Source organism: Anopheles gambiae, chromosome X (genome assembly GCF_943734735.2).
Source record: "Anopheles gambiae chromosome X, idAnoGambNW_F1_1, whole genome shotgun sequence".
Taxonomy (NCBI): domain Eukaryota; kingdom Metazoa; phylum Arthropoda; class Insecta; order Diptera; family Culicidae; genus Anopheles; species Anopheles gambiae.
The window spans coordinates 22,845,255-22,868,729 of NC_064600.1; the positions used below are offsets into that span (position 1 = coordinate 22,845,255).

General features: G+C 35.3%; 2 protein-coding genes across 15 annotated transcripts in view; one reads left to right on the forward strand and one right to left on the reverse strand.

The window, feature by feature from the left end:
- Window positions 1-18,724, reverse strand: part of LOC4576088 (espin) — a 127,371-nt gene extending 108,647 nt beyond the window's left edge. For 8 of the 14 annotated variants that reach the window (XR_009764576.1, XM_061641281.1, XM_061641292.1 and 5 more), the window contains exon 1: window positions 17,729-18,293. The gene's annotated coding sequence lies outside the window, so the exon portion shown is untranslated. Of the gene's footprint in view, window positions 1-17,728; window positions 18,294-18,558 lie in introns of those variants that run through there. The other 6 variants (XM_061641237.1, XM_061641258.1, XM_061641244.1 and 3 more) reach the window with 6 other exon arrangements.
- Window positions 2,296-3,393, forward strand: LOC133391084 (putative nuclease HARBI1). The gene is made up of 3 exons (XM_061641347.1): window positions 2,296-2,602; window positions 2,720-2,864; window positions 2,919-3,393. The coding sequence occupies exons 1-3, from the start codon at window positions 2,435-2,437 to the stop codon at window positions 3,194-3,196; spliced, it is 591 nt and encodes a 196-aa protein (XP_061497331.1). The 5' UTR covers window positions 2,296-2,434; the 3' UTR covers window positions 3,197-3,393.
- Window positions 18,725-23,475: the final 4,751 nt, after the last annotated feature.

Consider the following 23,475-nt stretch of genomic DNA (forward strand, 5'->3'; position numbering starts at 1 on the left):
GTGAGCGGTTTTGGACACTCCTGAGGCAGGCCAAGACCGCAAAGCGGTTGTAGCGCCGGATAAGTAAGTAAGTAATTTAAAATTTGTTGAGCTTTCACGGCGCAAGTTATTTGTATCTATGAAAACATTTGTATCGCAATTATCACAATCATAATTCGGAAGCATTTTATGTGTTCCTAGAGTCCCATTGAGTAAAGTTCTCTTTATCCCTTACAGCAGATGTACCAGTTTTCATCATCAATGGACTGAGTTCGAAACGCGGCTACACACACAACAATGATCTGAAATAAACACGAAAAAAGTCCTTCACATCAATATCCGTAAAGCGCTACAAATGTGATGACGTAGAACCCTACAAATTTTTCTGCTGTTGGTTTTGATATTTAATGTCTAATAATAACTTCCATCTGTGAGCCTAATAGATGCCTAATAGACAGACAGTCTTTGTCTATAGTGATGGCTAATAGACATCTATTAACGACATATATCTATTAAATGACAGTATTTTCTTTCGTCTAATGAGGCCTTTACCCATCGAAATGTTCACTACCCGTTGTGCAAAGCGACGGCAAAAATCATTGCCTTTCGCTTATTTTCTCAGGCCTTTTATTTGCGCACTACAGTAAATTTGTCAAGCATCTTGTCGAGCTGTCCGTGCCTTGTATTTCTTCCTACCCTTTGCCTGAACTGTTGTGAAATTCTCTGTCAGGCGTCTTCCGTGCTCATTCTGTCTTTTTCTCGCATGTGGTCAATGCTCACGAGCTGTTGAGTATTGTTTTAGTGCCAGACCATTTTTTTATGTTTCCCTGGGGGCCAAACACTTTTTGTTTACATTTTTGATGGATATCATATATTAGTGCCGATTATCTAAATCAAACAGAAACAATCTCAAACAAACTCATTGGTAACGAACGGAATCAAAATTCGCATTATACAAGGTTGTTAGAGAAGCCTTACGTTTCGTTAAATTTTGTTTCGTTCACTTGAGACGTCGCTGTCAAATTGATTTGTCAACGGGTTTGTTATTCAAAACAAAAACGCATGTAAATTGGAAACAGCAAGTGCAAAGTTTGTGATTTATCCGGTTGTAAATTTATTACTTGCGTAAAATATGATTTTCGCGTGTAACGTTTCCGACAGCGATAATAGTGATGAAGAGAGACGTATAGCAAACCTTGCAAACCAGCGTCGATTACTTCGTTGTTCTTTTGAACCGTTGGACCTCACAGACCAAGCATAAGCATCATTTTTATAAGCGTTTACTAACAGGTCTTCTTTCAGCGCCACACATGATGCTATAAGGCTCGTTACCGGAAGGATTAATCTTCCTGCACCGGCGCGGCCATTTCGGCTACGTTGCTACCGTCCCGCAAACCCTTATTTATGATCAACATGTTTGCCGAACAGCGTCCCTGTCACAGCAGATTCATTGAAAGCTTCGCTTCTCGTCGGACGGTAATGGTTGCTGACAAGGGCAAGGGACCGACCACCCCAACTGCTCTCTTTCACACGATCGTTGCTTCCTTCGCTTCGCGATGTGCCGATCATTGCTGTTAACTGACACCCAATCTTCTCGAGCTCGATCCCGCACTGCACCAGGCCCGGTTACACGATTGGCCCTTTCTTCGTTTCAGGAAGGATGCAAGTACGCAGGTTATTCGGCGATCGTTTGCATACACGGCTATAGCTGGATATATTTTGCAGTATATGCTGCTGAAAAATGTTCTGCCGCGTTGTATCGATCCCACACTCGCCAAGCAGCTCCTGTCGAACGCCAGCGAACGGATATGACGAACATGACCCGTAACGGTGCATCCTATGGGACACCGATACTCCAATCGCATTCCGGGGCAACATGTATCTTCCGAAAATGTCTTACCCGAAGCCCTAGAGGCAAATGGAATTACATGTTACCATGTTTCTGTGACTGCTATGTTCCAATTTTGGTCACATTCGATGAGCCCAACGCGTATACCTGCTCACCGTCTCACTGGTGTCGTTCGCATCTCGCTCCTGCTATTGCAAGCTCGAGATCGTTTGCTGACGTTCCATTATTCTAATCGCCCACCGTTAGATTCGCTCCTTTTATTTAAATTATTTTTATTATTTATACAGGACGTCCGTTTCGCTTCTAATTCAAATATATTAAAATACTTGGTTTTACAGATTTAAGAAAAATTTCAGAGTTTCTAAACGTCTGTTTGTGGACATTCTGAAAGAAATTGAACCACAATTTGCGCCTGTAAGATGCAAAGGACTTAAACCGAAGGAAAAATTTGCTGCTACGCTTAGATTCCTAGCTGAGGGAAGTTATCAGACCGGTGTGGGAAACGATTTTAACATCGCAATCGCACAGCCTACATTCTCCGTGATATTTACTCAGTGCCTAAATATCATTGAGCAAACTTTTTCAGCTAAATGGATCAATCTAGAAATGGAGCCCGGACAACAGCAGGAGGCGAGACGATATTTTTTCGGTAAAAGTGGGATTCCGGGTGTTGTTATGTGTGCGGATGGAACACATATAAAAATTATTGCTCCACAAAATGATAGAGATCAACACTACAATCGAAAAGGATTTTATAGCTTAAACGCATTGATTGTAAGTATTACACAAAGCTTGTATGCTGTTGTTTATGTATTTTTAATGCATTTTTATTAATTATTATTATATTTTATAATTTATTTATTCATTTATATACATATTTACACTTTTTAGGTTTGTGATCACAAGTTGACAGTTCGTTTCGTAAATGCCAAGTTTAGCGGGGCGAACCATGATTCACATATATGGAATGTGTGTGGAATAGACAATTTCTTTGCAGAAAAGAACCAAAACGGAGAAGCTGGCTATTTTGTTTTAGGTAAAAAACAGCAACTACGTTAAATTCGAGAGGCTGATTTTTTTTTCTCAGCAGCAGATGCAGCATATTCGTCTAAGCCATGGTTGATTACGCCAAAACGTAATCCTGCTCCAGGGTCGCCAGATGCTGATTACAACACCAAACATTCGCAGGGCAGAGAAATTGTGGAACGCACTATTGGCATGATAAAGAACAGATTCAGGTGCATATTAGGAGCACGCCAGTTGCATTACACGCCAGAAAAAGCAACACAAATAACTAATGTGTGTTGTATTTTACACAACATGTGCATTAGTTATGACTCAGTTGATGGTGAATATTTAGAATCGTGAAAATAAATTGTGAAAAACTAGGTTTTTGCGACGCCACACTGGCCCTTAATTGCAGGAGGTATACTTTCTTACCTATAAACATAAAATTAAAGCATTTGAGCTCGTATATGAAAGATTAGATAATTTAGAAAATATTGGAATTCGTCGAGTTCGAGGTAATGCTATACATAAAATATGAATTTTATTTACATACACAATTATTTCAGTTCGGTTTTTATTTTCACAGTTCGTAGTTCAATAATGGGTAATATATAATATAAACGTGTAATATTAATTTGACGATAGTAATTTATTAATATTTATTTCTATTATTCATATTACTCATATAAATATTAATAAATTACTTGGCCTAATGCTTAATACTACTTTTTTGACTGAGCTTTCAACTGCTCTGTCAACGCTTTCAAAGCTGCAGTTGATTCAGCCTGAGCCGCTATAGCTCTTTCTTGCAGTTCGCATAACTGCTTCATCTGTTTTAGCATTTCCTTATTTTGTTCTAAGACGTCCTCAGTAACTTTTCTTTTGCGCTTTCTAGAGCTCAATTTTTTTTTTTTTTGCAGTATTATTGCTGACTGGCTCTATTTCATACGTTTCTTCTATATATATAATGCCATCCTGAGTGCTCTTATCGCTGCCACTTTGCTGTGGTATATGAATACTTGGTTCAGGAGGTGGATTTTCATTATTAATCGTATTATTTTTCAGTCCATGACAGTTTCCTGAATTCCCTAAAAATGTTAAATGCAAATTACAGAAATTTGCCACTCTTTCCTCTAAGTCATTTAATGGCTTTTGGGCGAATGGCCCACCCCCAGTAGCATTAAGGGATTTTTTATTGTCCCGCAGCTTCCTTTTCACCGCACATTTATAATCAAACCAAACCTGAAATATAAAACAATAAATTATAGTATATTAATTTGCCAGGAGCATCCCATACCATGCCATACAACATGCCATCAATGGCATGTTGGCGACGATAGAAAAAAAATTTAATGGTAGTAGTGCCCAATAAAAGCGTCTCGAGAGAGTGACAGAAAAGAGAACAATGGTATCACATATTAATACCAACATAAGCACGCCTATATATTACAATAAGAAATATAAAAACGTACCCGCTTCCAGGTCGCACTGGATTTTATTGGCGGTCCCAGAGCATTTAGGTTGGACTCCACTTTAGTCCAGAAGCTTTTTTGGTCTCCCTTAAATAGTCCTCGTGCTATTTCGGGTACCTCTTCTAGCAGTGTAACCAACTGCTGGTATTGTACTCTAGTAGTGCGTGCTTCACCAGTTGTCCTATATAACAAAAAAAAATCGGTGTGTTATTCACATTATTTTCACTGCATAATATCATTTCGATTTTATTTAATTTTTGTACTTACATTTTGCGTAATTTGTTCCAGATATTGATAACAATGCACAATTTATCAACTCACTTTCCGTCACTTCGACCTAACGGCAACACGTTTGATAAAAACCGGTCTTTTTTTGAGTCAGGTAATGCAAACGCCCGTCAAACTGCTTCGTTAAGTTTGGTATGTCAAACGAGAAGCAATTAGAGGTGTCAAACTCGCATCATAATACCAACACAGAGTTTTTGAGACTTTTTCTCACGCAATCGTGTCAGATAATCGGCACTATTATAGCCATGGCCCTCAGGGAAGTGTAATTGAATATAAACAAACTAAAAAAAGGTGAAAATAATGATTTTTTATACAATTTTGGTTGATTTACAGGGTTTCACTCTTTATCGAAAGACCGCGGGACCCTTTCTCGAATCTGTCTTAGCCAATGCCAAGAATGCGGTATGATGCTTCAAAACGTTGATGATACCTGAATTCATCGGATGCAATGCTGAACCTGCGGCACTTTTCTCGAACACACTGTTCCGCACCGAAGACATGCGGTCGAATATTTTTTTACACGTATAACCTTTGTGGCATCATCGAAAAATGTGCCGCAGATACAGCATTGCATCCGATGAAATCAGGTATCATCAACGTTTTCAAGCATCATACCGCAGTCTTGACATTGGCTAAGACAGATTCGAGAAGGGGTCCCGCGGTCTTGGAATAAAGTGTGAAACCCTGTAAATCAACCAAAATTGTATAAAAAATCATTATTTTCACCTTTTTTTAGTTTTTTATATTCAATTACACTTCCCTGAGGGCCATGGCTATAACATATGATATCCATCAAAAATGTAAACAAAAAGTGTTTGGCCCCCAGGGAAACATAAAAAATGGTAAATGCAGTTTAGTTTACCATGATAACATAATAGTTTATGAAAATTCACTGCAGCAACATTTGGAAAATTTAAAAAAAAAGTTCTAAAACACCTTGTGGTAGCCTATTTGAAAATTCAACTCAACAAGTGCAAGTTTTTGCACAAAAAATGTGAATTTCTAGGCCAGATTGTTACCAAAGAACGAATTTATCCTAATCCAAATAAAATAGAAAAAATCTTAAATTGACCAATACCGTAAACCAAAAACCAAATGGAAGGATTTTTGGGATTAATAGGGTATTATAGAAAATTTATAAAATATTTTGCCAAACTAACCAAACCACTAGCCAAATGCTTAAAAAACACTCCGAAATTAAACTAACTGAAGAATATGTAAATTTTCTGAACGCAAGCAATTATTGGCGTCTGATCCTATTTTAAGTAACCCCGATTTCAACAAGAAGTTCCTGATAGAAACAGATACGTGTGACTTTGCTCTTGGCGCCGTACTTTCGCAAAGAATCGAATATGGAAACAAACACCCAATAGCAAACACATCGCGGACTTTGAACGGCACTGAATGCCGATACTCAGCCATCAAAAAAGAATTGTTTGGAGTGTTGTTTGTAATTAAGCTCTTCAGACCATATGTTTACCGAACCAAATTTGGAATTAGAACAGGCTCTAAACCAATCATTTGGCTTAGAGAAAAGAATGATTTAAATAGTAAATTATTGAGATGGAAACTTCAATTAAAAGAGTTTGAGTTTGACTTCACATATAAAAAAGGAACATTAAATGGAAATGCAGATTCACTTTCACGAATTACTGAACAAAACAAAGATATAGAAGAAATCAATCATAATTCAACATCAAACAACATGACACAACATTCGGCTGACACAGATGACAACAATTTTATGAAATCCACAGAACGTCCATTAAATAAATTTTGATATCAAATCATACTTGAATGGTTAATATTGTCACACAGATATTTTGAAATCGTTACAAATTGTTTATATAAACTATTTCTCTCGTGCCTAGCCGCAACCTATATTTTGTGCGACTCAATCACACCTCTGTACTCTATAGTGCCGATTATGTGACTCAACTGTTTGAGAAAAAGTATCAAAAATGCTCATTTTCTATTATGATCCGTGTTAGAGCACGCGATTTGTCTCTGGTTTGATATATCGAACTGAACGAAGGTCACTTGCATTACCTGACTCAAACGGAGACCGTTTTTTGTCCAACAGCTTTCCGTTGGGTTTAAGCTACGGAAAGCGTTTTGTTTTACGGTTTAACTACTAAATACATATATTTAAACCACACGAATTGCATGTAATTACATTCAAAAGAGATTTTTTGTAATTATTCACTGGGAAAAGGGTGGGAATAACAAAATACACAGAAATTAGAGAATCGTAACACAAGCGCTACTTTGCATGACATTGCCAAACACATTTAAAGAACAATAATATGCCACATGTAGAAATAATTATTATTTAGTACGATACTTCCTGCGTTACGCGTTGCAGTTTGTTTTGACAAACAAATTCATTTCAGATCAATTTGGTAGCAAAGTCTCGTGTCAACGAAAGAAGTCTCTAACAAGCTTGTATAATACCGATTTTGTTTCAGTTCGTGTAGCGCGGTTTTGTTTGATGCTTTTCCGTTTGAATCAGATAATCGACACTTATGAATGGTACTTCGGCTCTAGAGAACTCCCTCCCATACGTAACACACTATAGTATTCCACTACTCAGTGAGGACCTTCATCATCCTTCATTGGATATGATGATTTATTATCACGTACAATTATCCCACACCACCAACAGTCACACTCGCATTACAGTCAATAGAAATTTCTTCAAAACGAATGTGGAACGTATGAATTCTCTAATTGTGTCGTTTGATCGCAATTTTGACTGCTCCAACTTTGCCACTATCGACGAAGCCACCGATTTCTTTAGCGTTTTTATGCGCTCAACGATTAATTCCTGCGTTCCTGTTGCTCAACGAAAGTCTGGCCCCGATTGTCCTAATGCATCTTTAAGACGGTTGAAAAAAATAAAATCTAAAGCCTACGCGGATTACAGTTGAACGAGATCATCGCTGAATAGGAGATTTTTTTTTCGATGCACTGAACAATTATCGTGTGCTCTACCGCTCCTTCTTTCGCCGTACTGAAAGGCAGCTGTTTTCTAAGCCGACACGGTTCTGGAGCTTCTGGAACAAACGGCGCAATATAAGTAGTATCCCTCCGTCAATGAGCTACAATGGCGAAACTAGAATCGATACATCAGATATTTACAACACTTTCGCCAATCGTTTCGCTGATGCATTCACCCTTCCTGTTCACAACCCTAACACAGTAGCAGAGGCCACTCACAATACTCCATGGGATGCTATCGACTTTATTACACCTACGATTGACAAAGCACTAGTTGCGCGCACACTGAGCGATATAAAATCAACTACATCATATGGTCCTGACAATATTCCCGCATACATTTTGAAGCACTGCCGTTAATCACTCGCACCCATTCTTGCAAAAATATTTAACGATTCCCTTATGTGTGGCACGTATACTGCGTCCTGGAAATACGCGCGAATGGTTCCTATCCATAAGAAAGGCAGTCGACTTCATGCTTGCAATTATCGTGGCATTGTTTCCCTATGCGCTTGTGCTAAGGTGTTTGAGCTCATTCTATACAATCCGCTACTCACAGCAGTTCAAAACTACATGAGCCCTAGTCAACATGGATTTCTCCCAAGGAGATCTTCCACAACAAATCTTGCTGAATTTGTTGGTTTCTGCTTCGACAACATGGATCGTGGTACTCAAGTTGATGCAGTATATATCGACTTCAGGGCTGTTTTCGATAGTATCTCTCATGATATTCTACTCTCGAAGCTAAAAAAAACTCGTTTTTCTCGACTGGCACATCACCTGGCTGCGTTCATACTTAACTGGTTGTTCGAACTATATAAGCATAGGATCTCATCGTTCTCACTCCTTCACCAGCTCCTCCGGAGTGCCTCAAGGGAGTAACTTGGGACCGCTACTCTTCCTCATCTATATAAATGACCTATCTTTTGTTTTACCGCCAGGTCAACACCTAATGTACGCCGACGACGTAAAAATATTCGCTCCAGTTAGAAACGACAGTGACTGTGTACGCCTTCAAATTATCCTTGAGAATCTCGACAGCTGGTGCAGCAGAAACGCGCTCCAAGTGTGTGCTGATAAATGCCAGTGTATATCATTCAGCAGAGCCCGTTACCCTATCTCGTTTACATACACTATGTTCAACACGGCTTTGGTTCGCACGACATGTATCGACATGTATAGACGAAATTGAAACGTTCGCATTAGATACAGGCAACGGAAAAATGGCCCTCAACACCATTATATGTAAAGCAATGCGGCCCGCGAAGTGAACATTTTGGAGACGCCTGCTTATGACTATCAGTTTGTTGAAAGCAACAACATTTAAAGAAATCGTAAATAGCAATCGATTAGTAGCCATAAAGTTACAATCTGTCAGGACTAGAATAGGCTTTAGTAGGATGATTCATAAAGTAAATTTAAAAATACGCAAATCTAAAGATAACCTTGTTGCACTAACGCTAATCAAACAAAAAGAGGACTTATTAATGGACTTGGTTCAGCTATCAAATATGTTACTGGAAATCCAGACAACGATGATCTACAGTCAATTTACCATAGTTTAGGTTTATTAGAAGAACAGGGAAATTATATAAGTAGAAACTTAAACAAACAATACGAAATTAATGTACTTTTCCAAAAAGATTAGGAAAATATGACTAACTCTTTGAACAAAAATATGTTAAAAATTCCTAGACTTACAACAACATACAACAATATATCTCTAAATTAGGAAACAGGGCATATAATCAAAATACCAGATGTACCATATGCAGTAGCGGGTTTAAAGTGTCGGGGGCCCTAAGCAGTAAGAATTGTTGAGGCCCTCTGTACATTATTACAGGGGGGTACTAGGCATCTGTCTTTGATTATGTAACATTTCAACTTAAATTTTGTTGCTGCCGAGGGGGGGGGGGAGGGGGCATAGGGTTCACGGGGCGTCCATAACCCACGGGGCCCTCCTTGCTAATACAGTGCTATATTCAACTACTATAGATAATGGACTAAAGATTCCGGGCCCCTCATTGCCGGAGCCCCTCGCAATTGCTTACTTTGCTTACCGCTAAACGCGCCACTGACCATATGCGATGCAAACACAGCAATAGAAGACGAATGTATTTACAACATTCTAGTACACAAAACTCCCAAATGCCCTTTCATACGAACCAACGATAAACGGTCAGTCAAGGAAGTGTTACAAGGTGTAATACTTGTTGACACGTCAGCAGATGTAACAATATCTGATTCATGTGGTGAATCTAAAACCACATCAGAACCGATGATAAGATTTGCTATTAGAAACCTAGCTGACCAAATTACCAATCGATCGAGGACGCTCGGCGCTTAAGGGGGGATGATGTTACAAGAACGTTGTACACGTTGAACTGCATCGGACATCCCGTATTTACCAACGTGACTCCAAAGCATCAGCATATAATCTGATACTGGTGGCCGTCTTGCCCCATAGCCCAAAAAACAACGTCTTTTTGGACCCTTTATAAAACGCTTCAAAATTGTTTTGTTTGCACTTTTTTCAAGTGAAACTCATTTATAAGTGAGGAAATAGATGTAAAATGGTTATGAGATTTAAATCGGCTTTTGTAAAACACGTTTTAGTGAGTTATAACTTGAAATGCTTAAGGTGGCACACTTGCCCCAAATTCCGCTACCCTCTCGAGAACTCATTTTTTGCTATTTCCTGGAATCCACATGTTCTACATTTTCCTGACTCTAAGCAACCAAAGTAGAACGGGAAGTAGAAGGCTACTTCATATTCTATTTTTCTTACTACTTCGGAGCGTTTTGAATCGCTTAGGTGGATGAGCGTCTGACGGATCTTGTCGTTCGAAGCCGGTATTCGACCCGAATATTTTCATCGTCTAAATTCGTACATTTTTTAAAGATCTAATAGTGTAAGAAATCAATATTGTGGCAGTAATCCTTGCTATTCATATGAAAACATTTTCGAACCTAAGTTCCATGTATATTATAAACAATTTTAAGCTATCTTTTCGTTTACCACCACTATAGAAACACAAAACGAGGACTACAGGAACCATACCACCATTGCAACAAAGCAATCACAAATTTTTCGTAAATTTGTTGTGATTCATTTAAAAAATGGTTATGATTGCGAAGATAAAACATATTCCAATTCCTATTTGTTGCGTGTTAATATTCATAAATTTACCTTACTGACACTTCAAATCTGTTAAAGCACATCTGTATCCCTACAAATTGCACTGCTATTGATACATTTAGCCTATTTATTCTTTCTCATACTCTTTAAAAAGTGGAAATATGAGTGTAAAATGGCAAATAAAGCTTCCATCAAACTTGTTGTTGTATGTTACAAGCACAACGTTCCACTCTTGCCCCAAATTCCGCTATTTATCGTAGTTCTCTCTTTTGTGTTTTCCAGTTTTCTTGCCACTTTCTGCTCGGTATAAGATGGGCTTAGTTGGGCAAGCTCCCAGGAAAGAAAAGTTTTACAGTTATTCTCGGTTGGTTCAATTGCAGGTCCGTAAAATCTAGACCTTACCGTTATGTGAGTGATATGGTTTTCTAAAAAAAAACTTACAATCAGAATTAATTGAACAATTTGCCCAATACTCCTGGAAAAATGTTTTTTAAACAGGTTTTCAACCTATGCTAAGGTATAATTGTTCAATAATTCCAAATGGTTTTATAGTCGTTGTCGCCAAATTTTAACTCTACCGTTCCAATATTTGCCAGCGTATCACAATTTTTAAGGCATACATTTTTGATACGGTGCGTTAGAGTCAAACGCATCAATTTTGTATAATTTCTTAACTGCCATGACACTCGATCTCCAACAAGCCTTAATTCACCTGTTCCAGCCATCGAGCCCGCTGTGTAATTCTAGTAATATTAAAATAATTCCATTCAAAAGTGTTCTGTTTTAAAATCATATGCAGCGAAGACAAAATGAATTATGGTAATTTTACTACAACATGTTTTAGGCTTTCGTCAACTTTTGTAAAATTAAAGTAAACTGACAAAAGTTATTGTGAACAATCTGGTCACATTCTAGTTTCTAATATGTTCTAATGAATTATTTTCTTTTATTATACTTTAATATATTATATTATATTATATTTTATTATATTATATTATATTGTATTATATTATATCATATTATATTATATTATTTTATATTATATTATATTATATTATATTATATTAAATTATCTTATATTATATTATATTATATTCAATTATATTATATTATATTATATTATATCATATTATATTATATTATATTATATTATATTATATTATATTATATTATATTATATTATATTATATTATATTATATTATATGATAATATATTATATTGTATTATATTATATTAAAACATAACATAAAACATAAAACATAACATAACATAACATAATAAAATAATATGTTATAAAATTATATTCAGGGAATTAAATATCATATCGATGTGGCATACCACTTTGCGGTGAATAACAATGTTTACATTCGAAACTGACTTGGAAAAACCTGTATTTATGTTTTAAACATAGTTGATCTATCAGCATAGTTTTATGTATGGAAAACAAATATACTGTAGCGACCTTTGTTTACACTACAGCCTCTTTATGTTGCTAATGTCAAAACATACTGTAATACAATCTCCAAGCAGGATAGAGGCGAAAGAACTCCGTTGGAGCCAAAGTCTCTATAAGCTATTCCAACAACATCTCAACAGGAACGACCATTTTGCCCCAAGCGAACATTTTAGAAACTTTTACTTTAAAAACTATACCTTAATATAATGGTTACATTTTTCAATGAGGTCGTAGATAACTGCATGTCTGCCTGGATAAACATTCTTTTTTCGACAAATTTGCTAAATTCTTACCATAGCTTATTTTCGAGACGGTCAAAATAACATCGTTTTGAGCAACTGTTTTATTTCTTAACCCATTGAGGCTTTTGCCCGAGTTTCACTCGGGGTAGCAGATCGCTTTGGTAGTGATTTGCCCGAGTGAAACTCGAGCTGATTTGTTTCTCCGTTTTGTTGCGTTCTTCGTCGCGCGTTCCTGTGAAACAGCTGTGTGATGACTCACTAGCGCTTACGATATGGTTGATGTTATTGTCTGCTCTAAAACTGAAATTCTAAGATTATTCTTATAATTTTATAGTAGACTTATTAAAACTTATAAACTTATTAAAATCGCAGCGCTACTCCATACAACGCACGAGTCTTGAAAAAACCAATACTTGATTTATTTATTGCCACTACAAGCAAAACCGGTGGCCGGTCTCGTAGTACAGTCGTCAACTCGTACGACTTAACAACATGCCCGTCATGGGTTCAATCCCCAAACAGACCGTGCCGCCATACGTAGGATTGACTATCCTGCTATGGTGGGGAATCAATTAGTCACTGAAAGCCAAGCCCACAAGTGGGTACAGGCAGGCCTTGACCGACATCGGTTGTTGAGCCAGAGAAGAAGAAGACAAGCAAAACAACTTTCAAGCATGTATTGAAAGAAAATACTAGGAAAAATCGACTTGGACTAAATATTTTTGTAATTATAGGGCGTAAACCTAAAAATTTGAGATAAAAACTGATGGTAATTTGTTTATCCATTTTTGCAAAATAACGAGACTGTCAAATGGTTAATTAATTCATTTATTTATAAATATTTGGTTATGAAATGTTCATAATGTAAAACATTGGATGTTTAATGTTTTTCAACAGTCAGAAGTCATTTGAAACGTATTAATTTGCCAATAATACAGGTAACCATTTCGCCCCACCTAGCCATTTTGCCCCGCTTTCCCCTTCTGCGGAACGCATTACCTGCCAACTGGACCCTGGCATCGATACTATCATCTCACCAAAACAGCGATGCACAGCGAAAGCTACTAAAATTTCTCAGTATGACAAACCTTCATAAAGAAATATAACCATTTTAAATAAAATTATATAGTATTCTAATAGAAGAGCATATAATTGACTCTTTCAGCAAGATGTTGAATTGTTCGGAAGAATGCGTCGACATGTTCGGCGATACTTGAATGATTTTATTTATACCATGTGCTGAAGCGTTAAATTTTCCATTGTTAAATGTCCTTAAGATAGCAAATAATCATTCCACAAGCATTTTAATGCATAAAATAGTTCATTAGCTTCGAAAAACATACTTTTTCGAAAAACGTTTGAAATCAGCCAGTAAATGCTCGATACTTTATAAAGCGCTCACTTCCAGAATTTCATTTTAAATTTTATTTTATGTTTAAAAATTCCAGCTTCAGAAACATGGGGCTTCTTGGGTCATTGTTAGAAATGCGTCTGTTTTATATTGTCATTCGAAGCTATTAGTCATTTGAAAACTCTCATTTGAACATGCAAACAAGTTTCATAGCTATCGTAATACTTCGATTCCTCCTTCATCCTTCTTCCGTTCCTATCGTCGAGCTAATCATCCTTTTCCTTTAAAAGGTCTTATAATTAGCAATTAAGTTACATTTTAAGCCCCCGAGATGAACATCCGTATCGAGAAATAATAATATAAAACAATGACAAGGTAATTGCATCTATTGAACTATTGATTGACATTTAAGACAACGTTCGTATTTGATATCATAACAATAACGCAGAATTTTGCACTCGACGCTATGGTTTGAGAGAACCATTTGTATGATTTCAAAGTGATGCTTTACTGCAAAGTAAATAATGATATAAAGGAATAAAATAAAGTATTTAAAGAAAGGTGTATGATTTTTTATTGATTTAATTATTTATTTAATTATTTATCTTAGTTTTTCATGGAAACTTTCTAAAACTTCTAAGCAAACAACTTACAAAGCAGTGCTTGTGTGTACATTGATTTATGTATAATACATAAAAGGCGCAATACTGGACTATGATTTATATTTAGCTTAAATTGTTGGAAAAAATACAGAAACGTTTAAATTCTTCAACATTAAGCTCATGACTTAATTGATGCATTATACCTCATACAATGACGAATGACAGTCCATTACAATACTAATCACACGTTATACTCGGTATGCAAAACGCCTTTTTATATTAATTTTTCGAAAAAATTCTTGGTTACATGACAAAAACAATGTTAAACACGGCAATTAACGCACCGGATGGTTGTATCATTGACCCCTTTCCAATTTTAAAAAGAAAGCAGTCTGTTTGTGGATTAAAATTTACCATGCGCCAATTGTGTAAAAAATATAAAAATAATTTTGTTTTCTTTTTTCTACTTGACATAAGTTAGGGTAGACGTACCTATAGTGGTAGTAGTACCAATAGTGGTGATTTTGCACCAACATGCGTCTCATACGCATACTTTACATAATGACCGAAACATCCATTAATTTGTGAAATATGTCAACATTTTTCCAAAATCCTTAGGATTTCATCACGAACTAATACCTTTATTTACATTTTAAATGACCACATAACGACGCAATTATTAGTTTTTTTAAGATTATTGTTATCAAAAGATTTTGTTTTATAAATAATATTTGCCTTTTGACCATATCTACGTATTTTTCAGTGTTTTTTTACGATAGTGTCATTATATGTACGCAAAAAGAGGCATGTTCGTATAGTGGTTTAAGTTATAATATCAATAAAAATATGTCTTTCTATATTTTTTCGAGGATATTTTTGACATGTCGTACTGTTTTCATTAAAAAAAAGCAGCAGAAATGATCTTTTTGTAAGTAATTCACAAAACAAAGGCCAAAATTCGCTTATCTGGCTGAGTGAAAAATCGACTTCAAATCAAGCTTTCTCTTTCGGGTGTGGGTTGACGACAGGTGTTATACAATGTTTTAGTCAATATTTTCATCAACCGAATTCATACTTTTTTACGATCAAATTATGTAAGAAAACGAAATTATGGCAGTAATCCTTGCTATTCATACAAAAACAGCTTTAATACTAAGTTTCATTGATATTATACATTGTTTTTGAGGCATCTTTGTTTACCAGGAACCATACCACCATTATAGGTACAACGAAGCTGTCACAAAAATATGTATTTTTTCGTAAAATTGATGTGTTTCATGGTAAAAATGGTTGTGATTGCAAAGATAAAACATATTCCGATTGCTATGTGTTAAAATATTCATGAATTTACCATTAAAACACATCTGTAACACTACAAATTGCTTCTCTATAGGTACATTTATCCTATAATACTTTTCATGCATTTAAAAATAATGTATAAAACTGTGTTTCACCTTTCTTGCCAGATAGATATTTACTAAATTTATTTCCATAAGTACAACACATTTACGCATTTGCGCATTTGCGGTGGTGCTAATAGCATTACGCTGGTTTTAGACGACAAAAATGTAGAGGAAAAAGTATTCAAGGCATAATTTACCTGATACTAAGCCAAGCTGTTAAAAATAGTTTTAACAGCAACATTTACTTTTTTTCCAGGCAGAAATAATCCAGAGTTAAAATCGGTGATACAAATGTGTCAAATGAATCTGAACGGTACGGTTTATTCAATTCACGTGTAAAAATGGATGAATGTACTTCTAGACTACCCAACAATCAGCCGGATAATCATAGACTTATTACACTGCTTCTAGATGACCCAAAAAATCTTTCGCGACAATTTTTGGCGACCCTTTTCATCTGTCAAACCGTCTACGTTATAGCACGAGCGCTACGTTTCTGTGAAAATCTCACAAACCCGCGACAATCGCGGTTTCCCTTGATTTTGTTCTAAAACCGAGAAGTTTTATTAGCACAAAGAGCTCACAGAAAATTTATCGCGGTACAAAAGTTGGTCGTCTAAAAGCAGTGTTAGACGGAGGGAAGCACTTGCACCTTTGGAAATCGGAATTCAACATGCACATTTCCAATTTGCTATTCAGAGGATTTGTCTGTCAAAGTATACTGCATGATTTGCATGCATTTTAAATGCATAATAAAACCTCTAATGATACACAATTCTTGATTGCTTAAATTTTTGTAAATTGTGATAAAGCTAAGAAAATCAATAAATTGCGAGAAACGTGTGAAAACTGACAATACAGTCGTTGCCGCTAAAATTTGAATCTAACTCACCTATTTTTTTCTCGAAGGCATCAATTTTTGACACCATGTTACAATTTTTGTCTCAAAGGGATCAATTTTTGACAATGCGCATTAAATTTTGTCTCTAAAGCATCAATTTTGGACTGTGAGTCAATCGATTTATCTACAAAATTTTAAGTAATTTCTTAAGCTGTGTGTTCTGATATGATTGAAATTAAGTTAAGTGATGAATAATTTAATCTATAGAATTTGTTTGTCAATTTTGGAAGTTTTAATGAAGTGAAAAAAATTGGCATGTATTTTCAGCTGTAAACAATGACTTTAAAATTTATAAAATTTCATTAATTTTTCTCAAAAAAATTAATTTACACAACTTTTGTATTGTTTTTGTGATGTAAAATAACATTTGTTCAATTGCTCCTCCTTAAATACCTTGTACAATTGTCATGATTTCTACAGGAGTCAAAAATTGATGACTTTCTAACAAAAATAGGTGCGTTAGAGTCAAAAATTGATGTTTTATAGGCAAAATTGTATGCGCATTGTCAAAAATTGACGCCTTAGAGCCAAAATTAGGTAACAACGACTGTAAAATCCTTTGTGTTATGACACGTCCGGTAAGAATATTTTTATCAATGTCTGAATTTAACAGAAAAATACCAAACGACTGCAACTTTTGATGTACTGTTTTTGTGTTAAAAGGCCCAGAAAAGAAAGTATAATGCCCCATGGAGGGTTTGTAACGCTAAAAATAAATTTTAAGAAATGCAATTTGATATTTACGAATGGCTGTGAAAACGCATAAACTAGGTATGAAAACTTCAAAATTTGTTATGTTTACTTTTTTTTACTTTTTCTACATTGATTGAAATATTATGTTAATATATTTTCCACGATTTTTCAAAAATCTGGTTGGTTATTAAAAAAGTTTCTTACGCCACCATGAGTTGCAATGTAAAATGAATTCGTTTTCCGCTTTCTATTTTTGTCTACGTGTTACTTTTCCAATCTTATTTCATTATGTTTTCCTTTCTAACTCTGTATCTCTGTTCATCATAAACTCAGTTAGCACTTACTTGAACTATAAAAGTAAAGCTGTTGTATTTTCTGCTTTTTTGCTTCTACGTGCAGGTTTGGTTGAGTGCGCCAATTTTCCCCTTATCAAAAAGCAATTGCATGGACTTTTAAAACCACACAGTTCGGTTGTCACTTGATTGAGGCTGTGAGTTGATTGCTAGACGAAAACCTGATCACGCGAGGAGCTTTTTCATTACCCGTACATAGACGGAATGCAAAAAGTTTACAAACTGCCAGTAGATTTTCGGATTGGAAGAAACGACACTTTGTTACCACACGACGTAACGTTTTTCACACTATTCAACGAACAAACACTTTTCGGAAGAAAATTTGTATAACATAAACACACGCTTTTAGCCTATATCACCAGAAAAACATAACTTCGTAAGAATTCACTTCCGTTTAGTCGAAAAGGGGAAACAGAGTTTTTACACTGGGATTAAAAATACTGCCAAGAAGATTGATCTGTTCACACTTGTATTATAATATATTACATTGTGTAATTAACATACGCACACTCACAAACACAGACACACACACAAACACACATATATGTGACACACATATACATGTGGGCACATGTAAATATATATATATATATATATATATATATATATATATATATATATATATATATATATATATATATATATATATATATATATATATATATATATATATATATATATATATATATATATATATATATATATATATATATATATATATATATATATATATATATATATATATATATATATATATATATATATATATATATATATATATATATATATATATATATATATATATATTTAGGCTAATCCACAGTTCACAGTTAAGTACAATCCACAAGTACTTTGACGAAAGATCGAGGCGGTTATGAATAAAGCGCGATCAGCGCAATGGTTTAAGATGCTGTCAAACTTGTAGCTCTAGATTGTTAATAACGAATGAAAGAGCCACCGTTTCGTAAAAGTTCGATGCAACGTGGTTTTGGTGGCCAGAGCAAAAAGCGAACAGCTCTCAGAAGACTGTTACTTTCTCGTAAACTTTATCTCTTTTTCTCTCTTTTTTCTATCTTTATACCCCTTTCTTTCTCCTTTCCTTTGCTCTCTCTGGTTAGCTCACGCAATCACAAGTACTGGAAGTGGACGTACAAAAGGATGGGTACATGCGTATGAGAAATGTTCCACTTTCGAACAAAGGTAAACAACTACCAGAAACTTTTAAACATCAGCCAACCGCAAGTAAACATTCGACTTTCAACGAGAGATGTGGACAGAGGAAGGACGAATGAATTGTTTGTGTTTCAGTTATACAATATGTACCCGAGATACGCTATAATGCGTTTCCTTCACGCCCGCAAAACACAAAAATCCACGTACGTCAAATGTCACGTTTTCCTACCAAAATAAATGTTATCAACAAACAATTTTTCTCAAATTGCATACTATTATCCAAAATATTTCATTTAGTCCTCGAGATACACGGTACCTCTTTTGCAACAAAATATAATCCCTTCAAGTTGAATTTCATAATTCTTCCAAGAAGTTATAAATTTATTATCTTCAGTAAGAATTGTATGAAAAAAAATAATTTAGAGGCTATAACCTATCACGTAAAGCATATTTACACAAATTTTTTATTTTTTTGCTCCGATCTTTGAAGAAAATTTGCAATCAGCTGTAGTTTTGAGGATAAAAAAATTTCACAAAAAAAAACTTTTGATTAAAGTCTCCTCCCGAGAAACGTGGTTTAGGCCTTCCGGAGGCATTAAGCCCGTGTCTGTGCTCCATCGGATGCAAGGTGGAATGTATAATGAGGTGTAGTTATAGCGCTTTTGGCGATCCCCCCCCTGGGCTCCGATTTTGACAGATGGTTTTCCGCTTGTATATGTATTGATGGATTGTTTACGTTTTGCATGGTTAATATTTGGTGGAGATCAATTTGGGTGAATATTTTAGTTTATTAGAACACTGCCCGTGATTTAAAATGGAAATTTTCCTTCGAGAACTTGAAGCGTTCGCCAAACGCGGAAAACTAACTGTCAGTTTTCTTCGTCGATTCTTCTTCCACCTAGCTGTCAAAACGGGCTTATAACTTGACCTGATATCTTTACGGTCCTTGATCGGATGCTATTTTATCGGAAGGCCTGTCAAAATTTTACATGGAATTTGACAGATAACGTTGGACGTGCGATTTCGGACGACAGATAAAATCGGATGCGGCGTCCGACGAAATCAAAAATTTTTGATTCCGTCGTACGACGAAATCGCACGTCTGACGTTATCTGTCAAATTCCATGTAAAATTTTGACAGGCCTTCCGATAAAATCGCATCCGATGGAGCACAGGCACGGGCCATTGTTGAATTTCATCTTTTTACCCAATATATGGTGAATAAATATAAATATTGTATTTTTATATAGATAATTATGTACAGTCTTACCCCGAGTTACGCTAATAATGCGTTCCAGAGATATTCGCGTAACTCGGATTTTCGCGCATGTCTAATATCACATTTTACAGCCAAAAGATACTTGATTAATAATGATTTTTGATTGAATTTAGCTTATTTTTCAATTGATTACGTACTTAATGCAATTGGTGTAGAAAAATGGGCTATTTATGTTTTAGTGATTTAAAACTTTGAAAAAATTGCAAATTATTTTTCATTTTACAATTTATAAAGAAAATTGTACTAATTTGCCATCTGAACTGTCAAAACTAAAAATTCGCATATCTTGCGTAAATATCGCGTAACTCTAGGAAAGACTGTATTTCATGCGATTCGTTGATATTCGCGGCTTGACAGCAATTTAAAAATTTTAGCAAAAAAGCTTACATTTTTTAGTTTGATAATTCTTGAAGAAAATTGTAAATTATTTGGCACATAAACTGTCATAATTTAAAAGCCGCGTATCTCAGGATCCGCGGGCCGTGGCAACGCTTTTTTGCATGCGATTTTATCGGACGATTCGTCAATTTTTTTACATGGAACATGACAGATAACGTGGGCCGACGAATCGCACGTTCAACGTTATCTATCAAATCCCATATAAATTTCGTCCATTACAGGGTTAACTTAGCCAATCGGTCGTCGTCAAAGCGTTATTGGTCGTCGTAAATACTTTTTCGGGCGACGTCAACCCTCAATTGGGCACTGTCATTTCTATTGGAGCCTTGTGAAGTATGAATCGGGCAAAGTACAGAATGAATGCGTCCTACTTTGTATTTTATTTCTTTCTAGTTGTAAAACAATACTTTTTTGCGAGTAGTTCAACTGATATGTAAGAAAATTCACTATTTTAAAGTTAAATTACATGAAAAAATGATTCAAATTCCTTATTTAAATTTTTTAATTCAAACCTGTACAATGCAATTTGGTTTTATATTTTTTTAAACATAAAATATGTTTGGTGATTAAAATAGATTAACTATTTAAAATAATACATACTAAGTTTATAAAGAAAATTATAAATAAATATATAAAGAAAATTGTACTAATTTGCCATCTGAACTGTCAAAACTAAAAATTCGCATATCTTGCGTAAATATCGCGTAACTCTAGGAAAGACTGTATTTCATGCGATTCGTTGATATTCGCGGCTTGACAGCAATTTAAAAATTTTAGCAAAAAAGCTTACATTTTTTAGTTTGATAATTCTTGAAGAAAATTGTAAATTATTTGGCACATAAACTGTCATAATTTAAAAGCCGCGTATCTCAGGATCCGCGGGCCGTGGCAACGCTTTTTTGCATGCGATTTTATCGGACGATTTGTCAATTTTTTTACATGGAACATGACAGATAACGTGGGCCGACGAATCGCACGTTCAACGTTATCTATCAAATCCCATATAAATTTCGTCCAATACAGGGTTAACTTAGCCAATCGGTCGTCGTCAAAGCGTTATTGGTCGTCGTAAATACTTTTTCGGGCGACGTCAACCCTCAATTGGGCACTGTCATTTCTATTGGAGCCTTGTGAAGTATGAATCGGGCAAAGTACAGAATGAATGCGTCCTACTTTGTATTTTATTTCTTTCTAGTTGTAAAACAATACTTTTTTGCGAGTAGTTCAACTGATATGTAAGAAAATTCACTATTTTAAAGTTAAATTACATGAAAAAATGATTCAAATTCCTTATTTAAATTTTTTAATTCAAACCTGTACAATGCAATTTGGTTTTATATTTTTTTAAACATAAAATATGTTTGGTGATTAAAATAGATTAACTATTTAAAATAATACATACTAAGTTAAACAACATGCAAAATACGTATTTTTAAATAACTTAATGGATCAAATACACCGGAGCGACCGATTTGAGAGCGTTTCTACATACACCGAGAATGCAGCTGAGAAAATAACTGACAGCATGCTTTGACAGCGACTGACAGCATTTTCGGTGAGAGAATTCTCCTCGGCATGCAAAGAACGATGGAGCTGAGAAAAAATTGAATTGGCAGTTTATAGCGATCGATCAATTATAGTTTGCATTTTTGCCGTCTAATAATCGTAGAAATATTATTAAAAAGTAAAAGAAACTTTTTTTATTTCATTTTAGCGATTAAAATGGATTTTTTCAACATCATTTTAAAAGTCTCATCTCGGCGCTTTTAAGAGCTTCTACACACACCAGCGTGAGAAACCGGTTGTCAATTCTCTCACAGCCATCTCTCAGCTGCAGTCTCGGTGTATGTAGAAACGCTCTGACACCTTTAAGAGTAGGACGCTTTCATTCTGTACTTTGCCCGATTCATACTTCACAAGGCTCGAATAGAAATGACAGTGCCCAATTGAGGGTTGACGTCGCCCGAAAAAGTATTTACGACGACCGATAACGCTTTGACGATGCCGGATTGGCTAGGTAAACCCTATAAAATCACATGCAAAAAAAACGTCGCCACGGCCCTTACGAATGTTGGAACGATGTAGAACAAATTAACAACTAGCCAACAGTTTATTACTGGCCGTTTGACATCTGTAAGCCCTTACAGGGTACAGTACTTGCAAAACAATACTTTCCAGGTGTTTTCATAGTTGCGGGACACTTTATTGACTTTTTCTTGTGTGAAATGAACTGAATGTAATGGGAATGGGTCTCTGTGCTATTTGTTGGACAAATGCAATAGGAATTTCCAAGAAGTGTGTACGACCGCCTACCCTGGTAAGTTTCACATCTTTATTCTAAAATAACTTTGGATTAAGAAATCGTATCGACTTGAAAATTTAATAATGCCTCAGTAAAGATGTTTCCAAACCATGTGCAAAAAAAATGTCAAATTTTTTTTAAAATTTTCTTCAAATTATTAAGCTTTATGAACCCTTCACATGTACAACCGCCTACCCGGATAGGCCATATTACAGGGTTTCGAATCATCCCAAGCGCCACATATTAAGCTTAAACGACTGGAAAATTGAATATCCATAGAAAAAAATGAAAGCTCCACAGCTTCATTGGTTTGATCAATAGATGGCGTATTACAACACATCATTATATTGCTATCCTTTTCTTGCAATGTGTTTCGACAAGTTTCATCTTATCATGACCTATATAGCCTTCTAACTTTCCGAGCAAAAATCTATATAAATGGTCTTGTGGTCAGATACGTGGGTATCAACACCAACTACCATTACTCAAATCTCACTTGCTTCAATGCTGGTGGTTTCCATTGGAGTTTAGTATTTAAACAATCGTATCGCCGTTCTAGTTCTAGCGATGCATAACTTCAATGCG

Coding starts and splice junctions, on each gene's coding strand:
- LOC133391084 (XM_061641347.1), top strand. CDS start 2,435: ATGGAGCCCGGACAACAGCAGGAGGCGAGACGATATTTTTTCGGTAAA. Junction 2,603..2,719: donor ATAGCTTAAACGCATTGATT/GTAAGTATTACA, acceptor TACACTTTTTAG/GTTTGTGATCACAAGTTGAC. Junction 2,865..2,918: donor AGCTGGCTATTTTGTTTTAG/GTAAAAAACAGC, acceptor TTTTCTCAGCAG/CAGATGCAGCATATTCGTCT.